Source organism: Oryza glaberrima, chromosome 5 (assembly GCF_000147395.1).
Source record: "Oryza glaberrima chromosome 5, OglaRS2, whole genome shotgun sequence".
Taxonomy (NCBI): Eukaryota; Viridiplantae; Streptophyta; class Magnoliopsida; order Poales; family Poaceae; genus Oryza; species Oryza glaberrima.
Window position 1 is genome coordinate 24,057,632 of NC_068330.1, and position 16,339 is coordinate 24,073,970.

General features: G+C 43.6%; 3 protein-coding genes across 5 annotated transcripts; all 3 read right to left on the reverse strand.

Moving 5' to 3' along the window:
- Positions 1–460: 460 nt before the first annotated feature.
- Positions 461–5,686, reverse strand: LOC127774035 (CRM-domain containing factor CFM3, chloroplastic/mitochondrial). The gene is made up of 10 exons (XM_052300305.1): positions 4,843–5,686; positions 4,145–4,622; positions 3,916–4,046; positions 2,943–3,287; positions 2,627–2,783; positions 2,257–2,549; positions 2,082–2,141; positions 1,533–1,622; positions 1,284–1,456; positions 461–824 (listed from the first exon to the last, which is right to left on the reverse strand). Exons 1-9 carry the CDS (start codon positions 5,584–5,586, stop codon positions 1,361–1,363), a joined length of 2,394 nt encoding a protein of 797 aa, XP_052156265.1. The 5' UTR covers positions 5,587–5,686; the 3' UTR covers positions 461–824; positions 1,284–1,360.
- Positions 5,687–6,544: 858 nt separating this feature from the next.
- LOC127775140 (uncharacterized) lies at positions 6,545–7,183 on the reverse strand. Its single transcript, XM_052301453.1, has one exon. It carries the CDS (start codon positions 7,137–7,139, stop codon positions 6,807–6,809), a length of 333 nt encoding a protein of 110 aa, XP_052157413.1. The 5' UTR covers positions 7,140–7,183; the 3' UTR covers positions 6,545–6,806.
- A 1,927-nt stretch (positions 7,184–9,110) lies between these two features.
- Positions 9,111–14,359, reverse strand: LOC127774949 (uncharacterized). Of its 3 annotated transcripts, none has more exons than XM_052301241.1 (5): positions 13,959–14,359; positions 13,734–13,838; positions 10,516–12,012; positions 10,285–10,310; positions 9,111–10,017 (listed from the first exon to the last, which is right to left on the reverse strand). In XM_052301241.1, exons 3-5 carry the CDS (start codon positions 11,939–11,941, stop codon positions 9,331–9,333), a joined length of 2,139 nt encoding a protein of 712 aa, XP_052157201.1. In that variant the 5' UTR covers positions 11,942–12,012; positions 13,734–13,838; positions 13,959–14,359; the 3' UTR covers positions 9,111–9,330. The 3 variants fall into 3 exon arrangements, with proteins under 3 accessions (XP_052157201.1, XP_052157200.1, XP_052157202.1); XM_052301240.1 differs by having other exon boundaries at positions 13,729–13,838; XM_052301242.1 differs by having other exon boundaries at positions 13,729–13,838; positions 13,945–14,359.
- Positions 14,360–16,339: the final 1,980 nt, after the last annotated feature.

The window sequence follows — 16,339 nt, forward strand, 5'->3', positions numbered from 1 at the left end:
GCAGGGTTTATCTTTTCATTTTCGATGTGAAAACTAGTAAAAACCGATGAGTTTCGGTCAACGCACCAATATCTTTATGTTTTGAAGTGGAAACTAGTAAAAAGTGATAACTTTCTATCAACGTCATATGAAATCCAATACCGGTCGGCTTTCACCAACAAACAGATTGTATGAAAACCAAACAGTCGAAAACCAATAAATTTGGTGAAACTTGTTCACGTGTCTTCTGTGCGAAGCATATTGCACACTCACTTTTATTTTTATTGTTTGACGTACACTTCAGTAGTTGATACGAGTAGTACTTAGACAGACAGATAAACAATGACGTTTTACGGTGAAAAAGGCCAACAGGACTGAGGAAGATATAAGAACCAGATCAGCATTACAAGAACAATCACCTTAAAACTTACAAAGAACCTAAGTATAAACATGTCATGAACAATGCGTGCAACCGTGCAAGGGAGAAAAACCAAGTATATTCAACATTCTTCGTGTCCTGGAATATCCGGTTATACAGCAGAAGAATTATACAGTGCTCGTGTGCTAGTACATTTTGGGGGTGGAAACGTACCTTCTACCTCGAGCCTGCTTAAATAATTGTTACAAAATGAGAAGTATGAGAAGACATCGACACAAGATTACCATTTACACCCAACTCAGCTTTTCTAAGGCAGATCCCAGCAGCCAATTTGCAAACAACAAAGCAAATGGGATATACAGAGTAGAGACATGCGAAAGTTATATGCCCTTCGTCCAAAAGACCATGCGTAAACAGAAGCAGCAGCAATACAGTTGTCAAGGTCTGCCGGCGATCCTCTTGGCTCCTGCAATGTGCCGATATTTCAAAGTTGCATTTAATGCTGAATAACAGTAAGGATTCACAAAGGAGTACTTGTGTAACAAAAAGACCTAAGTGAATAGTACGGGAGAAAATCCATTAATCCATTTATGCTGGTATAAATATCTCTCAAATAAAAAAATGGAGGTGGTTTCAAAATCTCAGAATCTAAGCCCATTACTAACATCAAAATGTTCTTGAGAAGGACATCAGAAAAGATAAGCCCCTTACAGGCTAGTGGTTGATTAATTGATACAGTAACAGATGAGGTGTTGATATAATACAAACCAACTACAAATTCCCCAGTGTTCTTAATAAAAAATCTCCCTAAAATACAAACCGAAACTGCATGATTAATTCTTTGTACCTATATGGTTCTGTATATGCTATGCATGAACCTATTGAGGTATTGGTAGAACTCCAAAACAAAAATCTTTGCTCTTACCAAGAATGTCCAAAGGATTGCAATATCACCTCCAGAGATAAACATCACTCTACATCGCAAAGCCCAGTTCCATATTACTAGCTATCAACGCCTTCGTCATCGTCATCGTCATCATCTTCATCATAATCATCATATTCATCTTCATCACTTGATTCATCAAAATCATCTTGGTCCTGGACACGTTAAAGGGAAGAATGGATTTTATGGTGGTTCTAAAACAGACAGCATCAGTTTCAAAAGATTGGATACCTCATCGTATCTTGCAGAGGAAACTGCTTCATTATTCTCATTTTCTGAATCTGAACCGTCCTCTTCATATTCCTCATCAACCTCAATGCCCTATTTTGTTTTGACATAAAATCAGGAAAGCATTCATCAATGAAGACATTAACTAAAAGACATATATGATCAATTTATCACTAGCGCACCAACAGATATATGCCTCACTGTCAAGAACATCTCTGCTGAAAAAAAATGCAGTCTAAGGGAAAGTTGTTGCCTTAATAATGAAATGCCAATGAATAACAACATTTGTTTTTTTTTTGCTAAAACAATAGGTAAACATTGTGGAATTTAAAGGCCATTTAGTGGGCAGAGGATCAACTAAGATGCATGTTAATATGTTTTTACTCTGATGCAAATGGCAAATATTACAAAAGGCATGGCATCATATTACATTTTAAGCCTACAGAAATTAGTTTTAGTGCTGTATAATGAGAAGAAAAAAGGGTTCGTTATGCTAAATGTTTGCCTTAATTAAAACACAACTACTTTTCTGTAATATGAGAAATTACGTACCAAATCCAACTTCATCTGCCTTATATTGTTTTCCAGTTCAGCTATATGCTGACTGAGGGCCTGCATAACAATTCATGAGTTTAAACAATATCAGAAGGATGCTAAAGTTGTGTACAAAGATTATCATAAAAAAAGAAGGTACTGCTCTTGCTTTTTTCTTTTGTAGCAAACTAACCTCATGACGCTGCATTGCAACAGCACGCTTCAATGCCTTTGCTTTTGTTAAAAGATTCCTAGGCCTTATGTTAATAGGCCTCCTATAATTCTTTCCACGGTAAAATATAAGTGCATAGCCCTTTGGAATTCTTTCAATGGCGACTAGTATACCGCCACTCTCATACTCTAGAAGCCGTGCCGTCTCCTCAACAAAGGGCAGAGTCTTCTGCTTTGTTATCAATTTGACAACTTCCCTGTGCTTCCAATGCAAGTGCATATTTTCAATGACGCCATCAAAGACACCACGAATTCCTAAAATGGAAGGGGGAATAATCAATCAATAGAAATAGTATAGAATGCTCTCCAAGGTTATTGTTCAAGAAACTCACCAACAGGCAAGTATGCCTTAAGACGTAAACCGATTCTACGGAAAACAGATCTTTCCTCATCTGTAATCATTTCTTTATCATCAGATGGATTAGCAAGGACCATAGAAGCTTCTATCTTTGATAGTAACCGCTCTGCTCTATGTATTTTTGCCTGTGCCTGAACAATTGAAGAAGAAATAAAGAACATGCATAACAACTGATGGAAATAAATATATGTCAAATAAGCACACTGGCATACCTAGATCAACGGCATAATTAAAAAATGGCAATACAAAATAAGACAAGTTTTATCAGAGAACATGCAGAAAATGCTTACAATGGAAAGTTTGTGCTCTAGTCTCTTGAAAAGCTTTTCCTTCACTGATCTAGAAGATGCTTCTTTCATTTCTTCTTGCTCCTTAGCAGTTACTTCCCTTCCCCAACGAGCTTGAGCCTCCTGAAATTCAGCAAGAGTACCCGCAAGAGCATGCCCATCTAAACTGTCATCCATTGAGTGCACAACCGGAATGCATCTTTTCTGCTCCTCTACATTCTGGATATCTTTTGTCAACTCCTCTCTTTCAGCCAAAGCAGCTGCAACAGATGTTGGAAGGAAGTCTTTTCCACGATATATTACAATGTAGTACTTATTTCGAAGAAGCAAGGTGCCCCCTGTTAGATTCTGAAATAATGTTAAAAAGATAAGGCTTCACTGATTCAGAAATCCTATACAGGTTAAATCAAATATAGTGCATGAACAGTTGAACACAGTTGATTCATGGAAACACACCTTTGGAACTCTATGAAAGTTCGACAAGGAATAGAACTAAACTATATGAAGCTGTCTCCATCATGATCTTGGTAAAGCATGATTGTCTATGATGGTGTTTAGACAAATAAAAGCATTACATTAAGCAAGTCATATTCATTAGAGCAAGCAGTGCAGCACAATTTTGTTATTATTTTCCGAAACCCCTGGTGTTGCTTTGGATGATTTAACAAATCATGGATTTTTTAATATTCACAGGACAAATATGGACTTCATCAAAACCTACTGCTGAGTAAGTGAGTACTGAGTATTCCTTATAGTTGCCCCTTTTTTATCAGGATTTTTAGTTGAATTTCTTCATGCCTCAAATACGACTAGATATATCATATATTCAGCTTAGCTATGACAAGCAATTGTATATTTAGATATAATCTGGCAATTACCATAGTTTTCAATGTTCCTTGGCATAAATTCTGTGAACTGTGAAGTAAGTAGGTATGCCAGTCAATGAGTCAAAACAGCAACAGCATGGTGTCCAAACCTTTATTTCTTCTGACATTAGCTTGTTGTTTGTATTCTGGATTCCACGTTTCACAGCTATTTTCACCACCAAACTCTTCTCCCAGAGCTTAACAATAGCTGCTGCAAGGCCTTGATGATTCCGGTTTCTCCCTTAAATGAATTTTATCAAGCAGTAGTCAGGCGTTTGCCACCAACAAATAAAAGCTATAATAGGGGATAAACAATATGAACACTGTCGAAATAATTACCTAGAGCAAAATGGCATGGAAGATCCCTTGCTAACTTCCGCAAATTAGTCAGCTCTGCATTGGTTAGGGTCAAACGCATTCCAGTTGGAAGAAGTCTAAATGGTGTTTTATAACCAGGAATTGTTTGAGGCAACAAGTCGGCATCCACAGGTAAAATGCCTGTTCCCCACCAATCCACAAAACGAGGGCCCAACTCATCAAGCATTTGATTGAACTCCAGCTCCTCTTCAGTCATGTCCTCAGTATTCTGCATGTTTAATCTGGCTGCAATCTCACGTTGGGTGTTTACATCCTTCCCCTGGCTATCATGCTCTGTGGGGCTTGATGCATCCGGGATGAACAATGTACCGTCTGCCCCTTTCACCGCTGATGAGTTACCATCCAATGTTTCAGATTTCAAAGGCCTTTTGTAATTGCTCCCTCTGTAAACCACCATAACACTCCCAGACCTCCATATGATCAATCCTCCTGTCCGTCGCTGATCGATAGGCAAACATCATGTAAGTAATCCATTTATCATGGCACAACTAATAACTCATCGAAAACCTCGAATTCACAGCAACAAACATAATAATTCAAGTTCAATTGCCACTAGAAATCACTAAACTGAACTGATATCCAAAAAAAAACATAATAGATTAAACAGTTACAACGAGCAAGCTGCCAATGCTGATAGAAAGGGCTAATATAGCACACACCTCGACTAGCTCATGAGCAGTTTTCATGTCGTGCGCGAGGTCCTCGTGGAACTTGAGCCGGACCAACTCTGATTTCCTCCAGGCGTCGTGGATCTTCTCCGTGACGGCTTGCGTGACGCCCGCCTTGGGCACGGTGATGCGGTCCCGAAGAGTCATCCCCAGCCGCCGGAGGCGACGCAGCTCCTCGTCCTCGATCGTGAGCTCGGCCAGCGAGGGCGCCCTAACCCTCCTCCTCTTCACCCCGTCCTCCTCGTTCTCTCTTCCTCGCGCGACCTCATCCCTCTCCCAGGGGAGGACGGACTCGTCGAAGCTGGAGGCGGCGAACTGCTGGTCGGGGCGCGCCCAGCTGCGGTCGAGCAGGTCGCTGAGGCGCTCGTTGCCGTCGGGAGGCGCGGTGGCCGTGGCGGCGGCGGCGGCGGGCTCGTCGTCGTCGCTGGCGAGGCCGAGGTTGCGGAGGCGGTGGACGATTCGGTCGATGGAGGAGGTCGGGGAGGGAGCCGGAGGTGGTGGCGGCGGCGCGGCGGGGTCGGTGGGCCCCCACTTCTGCAGCCACGGCGCGCCTCGGGTTGGATTTGGAGCCGGAGGGGCGCGGTTGCCGCCGGAGGAGGAGGAGGACGCGGCGGCGGTGGTGGTGGAGGAGGAGGAGGCGTGGCGGGAGGAGAGGAGGCGGAGCGGGAGGAGGCGGAGGTGGGGGCGGGAGGAGAGGCGGAAGGAGTGGTGGAGCGGGAGCTCGGAGAGCGCCATGGATGGAGTGTGGTGGGGGGTTTAGCGCGGTGGCGCCATGGATGGGAAGGATGAGATGTGGAGGTGGGGTTTTGGGTTTGGTGGTGGCGGATAAGGAGGGGAGGACGAAGGGGGTTGGGATATTTCTTCGCGGGTTTGGGCTTTTGGATTCAAACCGTTTTAGGCCTAGAATCAGAAAATGAATTAAAAGACACAAGCTGACAAACCTAAAATTTTCATATTCTCAAAATCTTAAATTCTCCAAACATACCCTTAATCAATGGTCTGGTTTCTTAAACCGAGCTACTAGTAATTTTAATGACAGACGCTACTGGTTTAATATTAAGATTGTGTTCGAAACTAATCCTGAAAACTAATGGTGAGTTAGCACATAATTAATTAAGTATTAGTTTAAAATTTTAAAACAATAAATTTATATAATTTTTAAAGCAACTTTTTCCATAGAACGTTTTAAAAAACACATCATTTACGGTTAGAAGGTGTACATGTGAAAACAAGAGAGTGAAGGTTAGAAACATAAATAAACGAACTACAATACGGGCTTTTGGATTGCAGCCTAGATAGGGGAGAAAACCGTACACAATCACCAAGGGTGAAGAGAAAAAACCAAAAAAGAGAAGGAAAACAAACTACATCAGAGGACATGGTAAGGCGCTATTCTCGTCATATCTTTCGCCCCACATACAATTTATTTTATTTTTTTGTCACTAGTTGTGATATTGAAAGTTCGTTGCTTCTGAAAATATGTCTATTCTTTTCGCACCAAATCTCCTAAATGAGAAGCATGTAAATTGAATGTGTCCCCTTGGTTTGGCTACTAGTAGTAGTACAGTAAATTATTAGTAGTAATAACGAGTAGTACTAGTATCGTCCAGCCTTTTTCGTTATTTTTAGTTTTTTTTTTTGGAAGTTACAGTAGCTTCAGAAACTTGTATACTGAAAATGAAGGAAAGAACAAAGCTTTATATTTACAACGCGTGATCAGCTGCGAATGCTAGAACTGGATCAGTAAATCAAACCAACTGCTTGCACTTGCAGTCGAATTATCGCCAAACTGAACTTATTTTATTCACACACACACAGACGAGCAGATTCAAAGTCTCAAACCACTTCACTTGCTATGTACGAGTAGTAGTCGTAGTAGTAAACGACGGCGCGGCTTGGTCGGCGTAGGACCGGCTTTGCCGCTTGCGTTGCGTCGCGTACATGTCGGTGGGTTTTTAAGCCAAAGCCGGCGCCGGCGCCTGCGCCTGCGCCGGCGTCCGGGGGTTGGAGAAGAGATGCTTCAGTTTCTCCACGGCGAGATTGGCAGTAGTTGCAACCGGGAACAATGGCTGCGCGGCGTACGGGGACAGCAGCAGTGCTATCATCCCCAGCAGCCAAAGCAGGAAGCCGGCGAGTGCGTGCCCGGCGTGGGCGGCGGGCGGCTTGCCGGCGACGGACCACACCACCACCGACGCGCCGAGCAGCGCGAGTAGTCCGTAGAGAGCGTGCGCACCGCGCGGCATCGGCGCCGCCGCTGGCAAGCGAAGTCTCTCCGACTGCGCCGGCATCGCCGATGGGTTCCCCCGCGCTCTTTAGAAGCACGAACTACGTAGTACAGAGTTGTCAAGTGTCGTGCGCCTGGATACGATCGGTCTCGATATATAGACACGAGACGTGCCAATAAATAAATAATAAAAAAAAAAACTATCACCGTTCTCTCCATCGGAAAAATCGACAAACATAGCATCACGAATGGCTAGTCAGCTAATGTAAATTTTTTAGTACTACCATATTCCACTTGATCACCAAAGGCAGCAGCAAATGTAAAGATCACATCCACATCACCAAACTACTTTTGCAGCCAAAGGAACTACTCCTACGTGTATAATTGAGCTTTTGCAGCTATCCAAAGGACAGGTTACGTTGACGAACTTTTGTAAAGCTGGAGTTACCTTCCTTTTGTCTGCATATAGCAACTGTTTAGAATCAATGGGTGGTGTTTGGTTGGAGGGACAAATCCATCCCTTCAGTATATTCATTTGATGACTGATGATGGTTTACGTACTTACGTCATCGTTAGTCGCAGCAAAAGGCTCTAAAGCTTAGAGTAATTTTATGGTTCTTGAGGAGATACTATGAGATATTAAAAATTTAGTGTAAAATTCGGTATTTCATAGTACCAAAAAGTGATACCTTATGGTATCTTCTCAAAGACAGTAAAATTGCTCGTAAAGCTGGAGTCACTTTCCTTGTGTCTTACTAGGAGTTAGGCCCCATTTAAATTCCACCCTAATTTATTTTACCCTATCACATCGAACGTTTGAACACCTACATAAAGTATTAAATATAGGCAAAAAAACTAATTACACAGATTGCGATTAATTTGCGAGTCAAATCTTTTAAACCTAATTGCTTCATGATTTGATGGTGCTACAATAAACATATGCTAATGACGGATTAATTAGACTTAATAAATTCGTCTCGCATTTTACAGGCGAATTATGTAATTTGTTTTGTTATTAGACTACGTTTAATACTTTAAATATCTGTCCATATATCCGACGTGACACGCCAAAACCTTACACTACTGGATCTAAACACCCCCTTAATGTCATCTCGTCGATCTGCATATAGCAACCGTTAATTAGAATCAGCTACTAGATTCATTTGATGACTGATGATGGTTTACGTACATACTACTCCCTTCCACATAACCATTTCTTTCTCATGTCTCATAATATAAGGCGTGTATGCATGTATATATTAACTAACACCTCTTGATCCAATAGAATTGATTTGTTTTAAATCATATACCATCAAACATTCCAATCACATTGCTTGTATGTATTAGGGTGATCCAACCAAGGAGGAGATTAAATATTTTCTTAGTCTTTATGTTATGAGTAGTTGAGCCTTATATTTTGGGATGGAATGAGTACGTCATAGTCTCATAGATAGTTGGAACAAAAGGCAAATCGTCCTATCCATTCTGTCATTAGCTCTAGTAAAAGACCATTAAGTTGCAGTGCTAGATTTATTTACTTTACTGCTCCCTTTTAGTACATAAAAAAAACAAACACAATATATCCGTTAAGCTGTCATACTAAGTTTTTTTTTTCTTACAAAAAGAGTACTCCCTCTGATTTTCTAAATATTTGACGTTGTTAACTTTTTAGCACAAGTTTATTGTTCGTCCTATTAGAAAAGTTATATGTATACATAAAAATATATTTAACAATAAATCAAATGATAGGAAAAGAATTAATAATTATTTAAATTTTTTTGAATAAGACGAACGGTTAAACATGTTTAAAAAAGTCAACGGCATCAAATATTTAGAAACGAAGGGGGTACTATTTTTTTAACATTATAAATGCAGATGTTTATAACACGTAGATCTATTTATTTACAACTATTTATTTTAGAAACTAAAAAAGTACGAATTACTCCCGAACTATCACGGTCGACCGAATTACCCTCATAAACCTGAAAACCAGACATCGTTTACACTGAACCACTGATACCAAAAATAGCGCAGAGTCGAAATCTCTAGAGTTGCATTCCTTCCATAGATGCCAAGAGATTAAGAGGATTAGGGAGTCGAAGCTGTCGCGAAGATAGTTTGGTAAACATACCCTATAAGATAGCCACCAGATCTGAAGCCAGCTGTCACGGGAGGAGAGAGGGCAGCCCAGCCTACATTACACAGAACAAAAAAACAGGAAAAAAAAAACCTGTACGTGATCAGGATCTCTCCTACTACGCCTTCCACACCATGAAGGATCCCCTCCTCTCTTGCTGACACGGCCGAACCTTGCTCATTGCTCGTCCCATCATCGCCATCGCCTTGATGCTTGGGAACTGACCTTCAACTCCTCCGGAGTCACCGGCGGCAATATCAGGCTTTGTTACTTCCTTCCTCTGATCATGATCATCTTCATGGTACACAGGAACACCACCCTGGCACCATCTCCCAATCCACCGGTCATCACTCTTTGCCGGAACAGGAGATGCTTCTCGGCCGCCTTGAATTTCCACCCCTTCATCCAATCCTTGTTCCTCCTTATGATCACGGTCAACAATGTCGTCGTCGTCGTTGCTCCCGTCGCAACGGGGTGCCATGCTGCTTGCTCCTCCGGTGACTGGACGACCGGATCCGTCTCCAGCTTTTGACCTCTTGGAGCAAGGAAGATGATGAGGGTCCTTGCTGTCAATCTGTAGGCGTTTTAGCCATCTGTCGCCTGGTTCGGTTCGCGCTTGTGATTCTTGGTTTCTCATTCTGCTCAACTGGAATTGCATGAGATCTAAGTCCATGCGTGCTGTTCTTGGATTGTAGCATTGTTGCTTATAGGCGACAATTGCCTTGGAGGAAACACCTTGATGTTCATTCACATTGCATCCTGATGCTCCTTTCATGTACAGAGTCGCGAGCTGCTCGGATTTTGCCTGCAACCATATAGGAATTAGCCGCGGCATGTTCATATAAATGAGATAGCATGAAGTAACTTGTTTGCGAGGATATAAGAAGAGAAAAATGGGCTATGTCCAAGCTAATATGATTATATATGTGATCAAAATCTTAAATATGGAAAACAATGTTGATGGTGCAGAAAAAAAATGCATATCCGACAATATTATATACATTTTTAAAGTAAATTTGCATAAACTTATATGATAACGACCAAACATGAGAGTAGTATAGGACACTAGTACCTTTTGTGCCAACAATGAGGCGATGCCTGAAAGAAGAGAGAACAAAACTGTGAGTGATACCACCAATGGAATAAAGAAAATTGTTATATTTTATTCAAGGTTTTTATTGCCTTCTTTCATACCCAATAAATCAATCTCGACTCAAACAACATTGGAAAGAGACAAGTCCTTTTGATCAATATAAGCTAAAAGAATGTCGCATGAGTATTATCTGAGCTTCTTCTCTCCTACCTGCTGAGGATTTTGAAACATGTTGACTGTCGCCGGATAATGTTTCAGTTTCAGTTGATGATTTGTTATTTGCTCCAAATAGATGACTGCCAATATTTGTGCCGTACATGTGAACTCCAAAAGCAGTCGAGTTTCCTGAAGGCAGTGAATCTTCAGGATTCATATTTTGAGCTTTGGAAGGTATGGTTAGCATTTCAAATAAATATGGAGCTTTTCGTTTAGTTGAATCTCCAGATATGCCCGATGGCTGGGTCACTGCCTCCCCCCTACCATTTACTGTAGATATGTCTGCAGCTGGATCAGGTATGCAGGAGCCAGTGACATTCGCTGCAGATACTATTCTCTGTGTATTCAGATGTCGCTGATTAATTTTGTCGGAACAATTAATTTCAGCAGCTTCAAATTCTTTACCAGGTACTGACGTACGAAACATGACTCCCGCAGAACCTTTGTGTTTATGATGTCCAGGTTTTCTTGACTTCTGATTCTGGGAGCAACTTCCAATTTTACAGTTCGTGTCATTGCTTTCTGAAGATTTCAACCTTTTTTCACGAGATCTGCAGGTTGGTTCCTGATCTGAATCTGCAATGTAGCGGCTTGTATGCTGCTCATCTAATAGACTATCAGATGAGTTACTGTCATCCTTGCTACACGAACATGACGTTGCTGGCAATAATTGACCTTTTAATTTTTGCTCTGCAGGATTCAACATGACACCAGCATGATCTTCCAGGCGAGATACAATGCCTCCTGCATGTTTGCAGTGATCCATTGTCTCGTCGGTTGTTCGATGAGAATGCAGCTCATATTCCTGAGATGAGAATGCCATCAGATTAGCTGTAGTCATGTTTAGCTTCAGAGTTTGTTTTGGCACAAAAACGTCATAGGGTCCAGTACTCTTTGCAGACTTCCACTTAGGGTTGAGAATGGAGTCAATTTTTCTGTTGATTGCAAGCATAGGAAAATGGTTCCACTCTGAACTCAGGTCATCTGAACCTGCAAGTTTCTGACAATCCACTGATAACTCTGAAAGCTTCTGAATGGAAAGTGATTTTGATACAACAGCCTTAGCATATAAGACATCTTTTTGCATCACAGATTTTTGAATTGGCCCGTCTCCCTGATCAATTTGGTTTTGCACAGCGTGTCGGCGAGCATCTTTTACCACTACTTTCATGTTAGAATTTAACTTCTGTCCATGCTCCAACGAAGCTCTTTCTTGGCTGATTCCTACCATTAGCCTTTCAAACAATCTAGATTTCATGATCTCAAAGTTTGAAGGCCCAGAATTGTCCTCGCAAATGTCATATTTCGCATCCTCCGGAGAATCATTACTTCTTCCAACTTGGGGCTCTGCACTGCTGCTTCCTTTGGTCCAGTGTGACATCCATTGGGAATGCTTAGAAGGCTCTCCAGGGTCACTCATCCTCAAAAGAACTTGAAAGTCTTTTTTCTCGTAATTTTGCCTTTATCTCAAAGTTGACAGCACTTCTTCTTCTGTCAAAAATGTAAGAAGCGCATTACAACTTTACAGCCTGTCAATTAACTGATAAGTTTGTCCTCATAGTACAATATGTCGAGGAAAAATATGAATATATGATAATGCAGTAGAAACATTTTCATAGATAATCATATCATGACGAACGTTTCGAAAAAATATTAGTATGCACACACACACACACTACCGAGAACTTTGTCATTTCCAAGATGAAGGTATATACTGTACTTCTTTTTAAAGGAAAAATACTCCCTCCGTCCTAAAATAAGTGCAGCAATGGTTTTCCGCGCCCAACTTTGACCATTCGTCTTATTTGAAATTTTTTTGAAAAAAAATTAAAAACATAAGTCACAAGTAAAGTACTATTCATATTTTATCATCTCATAACAACAAAAATGCTAATTATAAAAAAATTTCAAATAAGACGAACGATCAAAGTTAAGCGCGAAAACTCATGGCTGCACTTATTTTGGGACGGAGGTAGTACAAGTTTAATCTGTTACCATGGTAATTTTTTAGACGAGATCAAGACTAACAGTGTATCAATGTGTCCGCAAAGTTTAGCGGCCTTTCCTACTTTGGGGCTTCCTTCCCCCGAAGGATGTTGGAGAGCGTAAAACTAGCTACTCCCTCCGTCCCAATATATTGCAACCTAGGACAATGAATCTGGACAATTTGTTAAAGCCTGATTGAAGATGACTTGATGCGGATGGCCTATGGCCTCAATCTTTCAGTGGCCCTCCCTCCTTTGGGGCTTCCTTCCCCCAAAGGACGCCGGCAGGCATTGATCCCAGCAGCAACATGACTAAGTCATTATTCTGATTGCATGATGCGGGTGGTCTTCGACAACCACAGCCTTTCACACTGCCAGGGTACCGAGCCGCATGCGTATGGCGGAGAGGCCCTCCGACACTTTCGATTCCTGGTGTTTCCAGCGAACAAGGGTTCTAGCATTTGTTTGATTTGGAATTTTGTTGGGTGATTTTGCAGGTGGCAAACGTCAAAGCTTCTGTCTTCTATCTATTGTGCCTCTTTGTGTTAGGTGGGGAGGTTGTGATACGTTTGTATTTTCTTCTTTTTATACCCCGTGTATTCTTCCATATTATCCTCCAGGGCCACCTACGCTTGCATAAGCTAAGCCTGCCCTGTGTAAGATCGTTTGAGGTAATATATTCAGGTGGGCATTTCACCCCCGGTGACCATTCTTAAAAGAAAAGTGTCTAGACCGAAACAGATATTCATGATTTCATCCGACTTTACTGCCCCTATAACACGTGAGCTCTGGACATTGGTTCCTTAAAACTCTATAGTGAAGCAGCAAACATTCCGACAAGCTTGCTGGTGAGATGCAGAGATGGTACGATGATAATGATACTGTACCAAAGCTGAGCAGAAAACCAGAATTCAAGCAACGGCGAGGAATCAACAAAGGAAAGTTACTTACTCCATATCATATCGTTTTTTTTTAAAAAAAAGTTACTACATCATAAAGTGTTCACTATTAGTACATGGTCAGTTGATCACCTTGTTGTACATTACTATTCAGAAAACATAAACAGTGCCATTAACTTGGCAGATTAGTCAGGCTAGCGTAAAAAACAACACAGAATTCATGGAGATGACAAACGCATATCAATCAGATCTAGAATGCACAAACATAACACAAGAAACCACTCAACCTACATGAGAGGAACACACGAACGCCATAGAATTACCTTACCAATCAACCCTCTCGCGTCCTGCAACTTCTAGTTGTAACCAGAATTGGCGCAGAAGAATCTGAAACGAGACGACCACTCCTCTCCACGTCTCCAACCTCTTCCTACTGAAACCACCAATCAAAGGAAGCAATTAAGAAGAAAAATACATGAACAACCAGGATAAATACAAAGATCTCAGGCGCAATTCCCGCTCCAAAATTCAAAACCGACCGCCCGATCCGCACCTCGCCGCGCGCGCGCGACGGATCAAAACACCGGCGCCGCCTCCGTCGTCTCCTCCTCCTCCCACGGCAGCAGCAAGCTCATGATCGCCAGCATCCTCCACCTCCCCAGGAGGCAGGAGCGAATAAATAATACTAGTACCACGCCTCACCGCACGCGCGCGCGCGCCAACCACCACCGCGCGCGCGTACGTACGTGAGCTCTGTAGCGAGCAGGTAGAGGCCAGCTAGGGTCTACGTACGCGCCGCCCACGCGGGTGGAGCAGTGGATGAGTCGTTGACGCTTGAGAGGGCTTGTCCCCGGAGGCATTAAAGCCGGCGGCGGGAGCGGGTGGTGGGTGAGGGCGGCGAGGTCAGGAGGAGGAGGAGAGGAGAGACGTGTGGAGAAGAAACCGGAGCCGAGGGGGGAAGAAAAGCGGAGTCGAGGCCACGTACGGCGGGGTGGGGGAGGTGGGAGCCGTCGGATCGGCAGCGTACGGCCGGGAGAGAGTGTCTGTGTGGCGGATGGAGACGAGCGGAGGGGGGTGGTGCTAACTTTGTTGCTACTAGGCTTGAAACAAAAGCAACCCTGGGGGTCTCATTTTCACCTAAACAGTACCCCCTAGCACTTGAGATCACCGGCACAAAATTAGTTTGACAATTTGCACAATATCGTGGGTTTAGGAGAAAAGAAATTACACACACAAGTCGTACTCCTAAAATCAATTTGAGAGAGGCAAAGGATCGCACCGCACATGGCGTGTCACCCATAATTCGCGGAGTAATTCTCTTCTGGCTGTTCGTGCAGAAACATGAGCGCGACTAGCTCTAATTGGTTTCTCCGTATCATCCGGTGTTTTTGGCCATCACAACGTATGGTCCCGAGGCGCTCCGCGAGTCGCATGCGGCAGCGGATCGGATAGCGGTTGCCATTCAACTCGAGACAGCGGCGCCCGAGCAGATGCCGATCAGATCACTTCTTCCTTCGCCCCCATCTCATCTGCTCGCCGACCCGACGGCGGCGACGACGGATTCTTGTGGCCTCTGTCTGTCTCGGCAGCCAGCGGCATCATTCGTCCATACCCATCATCGCATTGGGTGGTGTCCCGTTTGTTGCTAGCTTAGCTAGGCTGGAACAGTGACGTGACGACTTGATTAACTCTGGATGTTGGATGTTTGACGCTTGCTGCAATATCGGGCTTTGTTTTGTTGGGCTGTATACATCGTCGTGTGAGGCCTCATTGCGTCTTTACAGACGTTGGGCTCAATGTACGGCCCATGCAGATTGGCTGCTAACGGATTGTGGCTAGAAACTATCTGGATCCCTCGAGGGGATATTCCCTCGTTTACTTAAAAAAAACTATCTAAATGTTTATAAAAAATTCTAAAAAAAATTTAAGAACACTCATACAATATATCTATACAACTCCACAAAATCTCAAGTCCAAAATTATCGAAGAGTGATTCCCTCCAGCGGGGGACTAAGAGCCCCCCCCCCCCCCTTTTTTTTAAGTTCGGCGGGGGACACAGGTGAATTCTTGAGGAGTTTTTAGGATGCGAGTGCGGTGGATTAGTCGGAGACTAGGTCCCTTGGCGAAAGCGAGAACCCAGAGAATTATACAGGTTCGGCCCGCTATGAAGCGTAATACCCTACTCCTGTGTGCATGATGATTCTTTTGTGCTTATAAAGTATCTGAATCTCTGGTCTACAAGCTTCGGTTTTTTCATCCCCCATCCCCGCTAGGTGTGGTCCTCCTTTTATAGTTCAAGGGGATACTACACACGCCGCCCCCCACTTCCTCGGGGAGAGAGCGGATACTGTTTATATTCAGCACATGTCTTGCGCCTTGGTCCGGAGGCGATCCGTACGCCAGCCGTCATGCGGGTCCCATCAAACCTCTCCGGTTGACACGAGGGACAGCCCCCCGTCACTCGGTATTTAATGCTCGGCGACTCCATAGGCACACACACACCGGGTCATTGGACCCGGTCACGTCCCTTTCGGTCAAGCCTACTGCCGACCGGACGGGGGACGTAGGGCTCCTCATTATCCACGATGGGACAGGGCATACCTGCCCCCACGCCGCCTAACAGGAGCTTGAGGCGTGGGTGCGTCTGCCGCTATCCCATCTGTCCATCGCCTGGTCATAGACCGGTCACAGACGGGTTACAGGCGCACCCACTACGCTCCCTACGTCGTATTAAATGCGATGGGAGGTGGCTGCTCAGCTAACCATGAATGTGGTTAGGTGAACGGCGCTCACGCCCCCCAACGCTCCCGTCATGCGGCGCCCGGGTAAGAGCCTCGGGGTGGCTCAACCCCTCGGGCTCAACGCTCTGAGCGTTCCCCCCCCCCCCCCACCGGGGGGGAGGGGGGGATGGCCGCTCCTAACGCATGGACGTGA

Bases quoted from the DNA above. Each gene is read 5' to 3' on its own strand.
- LOC127775140 (XM_052301453.1), bottom strand. From the start codon at position 7,139: ATGCCGGCGCAGTCGGAGAGACTTCGCTTGCCAGCGGCGGCGCCGATG.
- LOC127774035 (XM_052300305.1), bottom strand. From the start codon at position 5,586: ATGGCGCTCTCCGAGCTCCCGCTCCACCACTCCTTCCGCCTCTCCTCC. The intron at 3,288-3,915 runs GTTTGGACACCA...ACATTATTTCAG, and splicing joins TAATGTCAGAAGAAATAAAG to AATCTAACAGGGGGCACCTT. The intron at 1,457-1,532 runs GTATCCAATCTT...TAACGTGTCCAG, and splicing joins CCTCTGCAAGATACGATGAG to GACCAAGATGATTTTGATGA.
- LOC127774949 (XM_052301241.1), bottom strand. From the start codon at position 11,941: ATGAGTGACCCTGGAGAGCCTTCTAAGCATTCCCAATGGATGTCACAC. The intron at 10,311-10,515 runs GTAGGAGAGAAG...CTCTTCTTTCAG, and splicing joins TGTTTCAAAATCCTCAGCAG to GCATCGCCTCATTGTTGGCA. The intron at 10,018-10,284 runs GTACTAGTGTCC...ATATGGTTGCAG, and splicing joins CCTCATTGTTGGCACAAAAG to GCAAAATCCGAGCAGCTCGC.